The 6,000-nt window shown below is 43.6% G+C and overlaps 1 protein-coding gene across 1 annotated transcript in view; it reads right to left on the bottom strand.

The window, feature by feature from the left end:
- Positions 1–608: 608 nt before the first annotated feature.
- Positions 609–6,000, bottom strand: part of dscaml1 (Down syndrome cell adhesion molecule like 1) — a 586,372-nt gene continuing 580,980 nt past the window's right edge. The window contains exons 32-33 of the mRNA XM_043676579.2: positions 5,567–5,911; positions 609–1,538 (exon numbers count right to left, since the gene is read on the bottom strand). Coding sequence (XP_043532514.1) covers positions 1,111–1,538; positions 5,567–5,911 — 773 coding nt within the window. The 3' untranslated portion in view covers positions 609–1,110. The remainder of the gene's footprint in view (positions 1,539–5,566; positions 5,912–6,000) is intronic.

The following is a 6,000-nucleotide window of genomic DNA, read 5'->3' as shown; positions in this document are numbered from 1 at the left end:
GGGTGGGGGGTGGTTTTGTTGTGGGGGTGATTGATCAAATTTCTTGATCTCGATGAGACAGTTGGCCAGTCAACACATGGCACGCTGGAGGCTACATCTAGGTAAAAACAATGACTGCAGATGCTGGAAACCAGAGTTTAGATTAGAGTGGCGCTGGAAAAGCACAGCAGGTCAGGCAGCATCTGAGGAGCAGGAAAATTGATGTTTCGGGCAAAAGCCCCTCATCAGGAATACACAGGAGACTACATCTGAAGAGGTTCAAAGCCCAGACTGGAGGTAGTTGTGTACCCTGGGACCATCTCAAGATTAAGCTCAGGCACTTTCTAAATATTATGTAAAAGCTGTACTGCTTTGTAAATGGTGCAGTTGTGATTGCTCTATGCCACAAAGGTGGGATGTTCATGAGGATAAACGAAGCTGCAATTTAATTTGAGAGCCATGAGACCCATGCCCATAAATGATTAAGTACTATAGTGAGACCCATTCTAACAGACTTTCATTATAAATCAAAATGTAAGCTGCTCATCATTTAAATGCCCGTTCCTAAATGTGACAGACTGCAATTGTAAGCTTGGAAAATAATTGTCAGCAATGATTTCAATTTAATGGGGTAAAAGGTTCAAGTGGGCTGAATGGCCTCTTCCTGTTTCAATGCTCTGGGTTTGTCCCATTTACTCAGCAATGAAAGAGGCTAAGCCAATTAGAAAACAACAACATATAAACAAATGTTTTATTGCACACGGCGTCTTGAGTTTCTTCATAGAAAAAAGGTATTAACACAAGCATTTGCAAATAGAAGCAGATTCTTTATGAGTGGTTGATTTTAACAGTAAAATAGTCCGCATGCATTGGCTCTGAGGAATTGGCTTCGAAACAACTCACGACATCAGAAAAAAAACCTCATTTGTGTCCTTCGTTCAAAACAATGTGAATTTTTTTTTTGTTTTTCTTTTTTAAATAACATCACATTTTGATTTTTTTTTGTTGTGCACTGGTCAGTTTGCAGAAGAAGAAAATAGTATTATTTATACAAAAAGAGTTCCTTATGTACAAGAAATATTTTTATTACAAATTAACAAGGGCGAGGGTGAAAAGGGGCCTGCGTGCGCCTTACACCAGGGTGTAGGACTTTGAGTAGGCACCTGCTCCTTGTTTCTGTGACCTGTTCAGTCCGGCTGTACTCACTTCTAGTAGTGAGTCTCTGGAGCCGCCGATTTTGGTGTGCATGGGCAGCCGTGGTTCAGCCGGGGCATTTGCGGTGGAAGCAGGGGCGGTGACGGCAGCCGTGTTGGCAGAAGCAGTGGCTGTGGAGCTCGACGCGGTGACAGTTCTCTGAGGTAATGTGGCTGTGGCATGCGGGTGGATGGGCGGCTTGCTGTTGGGGTCGAGGGTCATGTGCCGGCTTTGCGTCTGATAAGCCCTGGCCATGTTCCGGATGGAGGCTTCCCTTGGCGGCACCACCGGGCAAGGATCACGGACATCTGATTTGCGGAAGAAAGCGTCCGACTTGACGTAAAGGGGAAGGTTGCAATAGTCACCTGAGAAACGGATGCATTTAAAATACGATTAAAACAAATACATAAAGCCAAACTCAACTGTTTTCAAAATGTGGCTAACTCTGGCATGCCAAATGTTGGAAAATGGGATTAGAATAGATGGATACTTAATGCCTGATGCAGATATGATGGGCTGAAAGTGAAACGAGGTAGTGGCAGCACAGTAGTAACTAGAGGTCTGTGCTAATGGTTTGGAAATCACAGCACAGCAGCCAGTGAAATTCAAATTCTTTACTAAATGTTGAATCTAAAGGTCATCTCAGTAATGGCAACCATGGTACTATCGCTAACTGTTGTAAAAGTCCATCCCATTGACAAATATACTTTAGGGAAGGAAATTAGTTCTCCACCTCTAGTCTGGCCTCATGGGACACCAGACCCACAACAACGTGATCGAATCTTAATGACCTTTCAAAATGCCCAGGCAAGCCACTCAGTTCAAGGGCAATTAGGGATGGACAACAAATGTTATCCCTGCCAGCAGTGTCCACATCCAATAACAAAATGAAAAAAGACTCCAGTTTGCTTTCTCCTGGATGATTTAGTGGACCTATATCATCACTGGCAAGCCTTGGCAGGAGATACCTGCTCAGATAAAGGTAACCTCATTTTGGTTTTGTCTCCCTCTCAGCCAACGGAGGAGCACTTAGCTTCTTACATTAATATTGGCACCAAGGTGGCATCACGCAGGCAAGTTGCAGTGTTTTCCGTCGAATTGTGCTCGCCTATCTCCCAAACTGATGTGACCACTGCTTGCTAAAGCAAGGTGGCAAGCACTTCAAGGTCTAGAGATTTGGTCTCACTGAACCAGTTTTATAAACATTCATTCACAGGATGTGGTTATCTCTGGCGAGGCCAGCATTTATTACCCATCCATAATTTGCCCAGAGGGCAGTTAATTGTCAACCACATTGTTATTGGGTTTGGGGTCACATATAGGCCGGAGCAGGTGGGGACAGCAGTTTCCTTCTCTCAGGATTATTAGTGATCCAGATGGTTCATCGGTAATGGTTGACAATTTGTGGGAGTGAGGAATCAAGGGCACAGACCTGGTCCAATCAGTCTGTTGATACAGTGTGTCTTCCACAGACTATGTGACCACGTAATCTGACATAAGCACCTATTTGGATGACATCTGCATTTTGAAAATTAAAAGGCTGGTTTCTGGTAAAGAAATCTATGGGTTAAAAACAGAGTCCCTTTCTCACTGCCACAACGCCGTGCCTCCCATTGACCAACCAGGTCATACCCTCCACCTGTCTTCACCTATCCCCACTTCACCACCCTGCCCACACACCCCCCCCCCCCCCCCCCTTTATCTGCAGCTCCCCCCGGTCCTGAAGAAGTGTTACACCCGAAATGTCAACTTCTTCACCTCCTGATGCTGCCTGGCTTGCTGTGTTTTTCCAGCCTCCTGCCTGTCTATTTTGGATTCCAGCATCTGCAGTTTTTTTTTGTCTCCTAGACACAGAGTTAGCAAGAAATCAAGCTGCAGCTACATAACCACAGAACAAGAGAATGTGTTTTGCCTATAAATGGGATCACTATAAGGGAAGTAACATAGTTATTTAAGATTGCGTGATAAAATGCTGTTTTGGAGGCTTTTGCTCGTAATTGTAACCATGGCGATTTGAATTAATTATACTTAGTAGGAAGTAATGTCTCAAAGGAATTTTTTTTAGAAACAAGCTTTATCAATGTGAGCTTGTCAATAATGAGGGTCTTTTTTATTCATTCATGGGATGTGGGTTAGGCCAGCACTTATTGCTCATACCCAATTGCCCAGTGAGCAGTTAAGAGTCAATCACATTGACTAGCCTCGGCTATAGCTCACACTAGATGGGTCAGTTAACTGAAGCTTTTTGGGCCAGACCAGGTAAAGACAACAGCTTCCTTCCCCAAAGAACATTAGTGAATTGTTGCCCCCGCAACAATCAACAACAGATTCCTAAACATAATTAAACCTTCATTTCCAGAATTTTTAAAGCATTGAATTCAAATCCCATCATCTACCATGGTGAGACTTTAACCCAGATGCACAGAATAATATCTAGAACCCTGGGTTAATAATCTAGTGACAAAGCCTTTCGACCATTACCTCCCCTTATGGCATGCTAGAAAGAAACATTTATTATTTGTATTCAACATCAGTATCCAAGGACAGATACAACATGGGGTTATATACAAAATAAAACTCACTCTGCACTGTCCCCATCAAACACTCCCAGGACTGATAAAGAACAGGCTTAGTTAAAGAGTAAAGCTTCAGTTAACGGACCAATCTAGAGTAAGTTATAGCCCAAGTGAGAATCAAAGCCAAACCTTGCCAACATCTATTGGTGCCTAGATTAGAGTGGTGCTGGAAAGCACAGCAGGTCAGGCAGTATCCGAGGAGCAGGAAAATCGACGTTTCAGGCAAAAGCCCTTCATCAGGAAGAGCTTTTGCACAAAACATCGGTTTTCCTGCTCTTCGGATGCTGCCTGACCTGCTGTACCTTTCTAGCACCACTCTAATCGAGACACCAATTTCCAGCATCTGCAGTCCTCACTTTTGCCTAACATCAATTGGTGCATTGTGTGCAATTCTGGGCATAATAATTTAGGAAAGATGTCAAGGCTTTAGAGAGAATGCAGAAAAAAAAACATGATCTGAATATTTCCAGGAATAAGGGACACCAATTTGGTGGATAGATTGGGAAAATTGGGACTGCTATACTAGGCAGAAGGTTAAGAGAAAATTAGAAGTTTTTAAAATCATGAAGGTTCTAGTTGGGCAAATATCTTTCCCTTCAACAAAAAGGATCAAGAACCAGAGGACATTGATCTAAGATGTCTGGTGAAATAAGCAACAACAACATGTGGAAGAGTGTGGTTCAGATCTGGAATGCACATTAACTGAGCAGCTCTCACTGTCAGCACAGACAGAATGGGCAGAATGGTCTCCTTCCATCCTGTAACCATTCTCTGCTTCTAGTAAATGCTGTCAGGTCAGATTAAATGCAAAATTCTACCTCTCCCGTTTCAACAACGTGCAACAGCCTTTGGCTGAGAAACTATAACAATGTGAGATTTTTAGACAGGTAGCCCTTTCTGATCTGAATTCTAATTTAGTACTCAAGTACAGAACAAGAAATACTCAGCACGTCAGGCAGCATCTGTGGACAGAGAATCAGAATGAATATTTTCAGATCGATGACCTACTTGTATACTTTATATTGCACACCAATTCAGAGGTGCAAAATACCAATGCCACACTCCAGATTCTAGTGCTTTTGAAAGAATTTTGCTCTGAGTTACTTTGCTCTGAGTCCATACCCAGGCCTAACTGCAATCAAGCGCAGTGAGCATCAATTGTAAACAGACTCATTTAACCACAGAACAAATGAACACAATAAACCTTCCAGGAACAAAACAAAGAACTGTGGAAGCTGGAAATCTGAAAGAAACTGAGAAATTGCTGGAGAAACGCAACAAGTCTGATAGTGTATTTGAGGAGAAAACAGAGTTAATATTTTGAGTCCAGTGCCCCCTCCTGCAGAATGAAGTTTCTTTAGAAATTTCTGTTGGAGCCTCCTTTGGTTAGCTAGCTCAGTGGGTGAGAGGATTACAATGCAGACGAACGCCAACAATGCACTTGCAAAGGTTACTATGAAGGGCTCTCCTTCTCAACCTCTCCCTTCACCTGAGATGTGGTAACACTTTGGTTAAAATAGCACCAGTCATCTCCCTCTCTAATGACAGGGTAGGGCTATGCTGCCTTCACCTTTTTTCAGAAGACTTTCATCAGAATTGTGTTGTTGACAGGTCAAAGGTTTCTCGGGAAACAATAATTGCTTTTCTCTCTAATGTTACCAGACCAGCTGAGCATTTCCAGCATTTTGTGTTCTTTTAATTCAGATTTCCAACATCCACAGGATTCAGCTTCTCGTTTATATCTTTCAAATTGCTCAGCAGAACTCGGAAATAAAGCAGGCCGCTTTGTCACACAATGTACGGTTCTAGTGTTGTACCTGGGGTGCGCTGGATGCCACGGCTGTGGAAGTCTTTGCCAGCTCTGTGGGCGATGGGCACAGCAACGTTCTTTCCTCGGTCAACATCCTGTGGCTGTGGGGGTGAAGCTGTAAACCTGCAGATGCCTGCCTCGGATGGGGTGCTCATAGACGTCATGCTGTCAGCGTTCTCATTGGTACCAGTTGTCATTTGGTCAGAGGAGCTATCGGAGATGAAGCACTCAGTGATCTCAAACTTGGCATGTTGTAGCTGCTCCTCCAGCTTAGCGTGCTCATAGGCTCGCGCCAACTCCTCATAGGTGGAGGAGGCACTCTCTGTGGAAACCATGCTGTTCCGGCCTTTATCTTTTAACAAAACAATGTAAGAGGGAGATCACTGTGAGTCAAAGAACGTAACAGGACCCTATTCAGGAGGGTAGTTGGACAGAGGACAT

The sequence above is a fragment of the Chiloscyllium plagiosum genome, unplaced genomic scaffold, assembly GCF_037043375.1.
Source record: "Chiloscyllium plagiosum isolate Xiang-an unplaced genomic scaffold, Cpla_swu_hap1 HiC_scaffold_29, whole genome shotgun sequence".
In the NCBI taxonomy this organism is placed as follows: Eukaryota; Metazoa; Chordata; class Chondrichthyes; order Orectolobiformes; family Hemiscylliidae; genus Chiloscyllium; species Chiloscyllium plagiosum.
The sequence above is the reverse complement of the archived record's forward strand: the minus strand, read 5'-3'. Positions and strand labels throughout refer to the sequence as shown.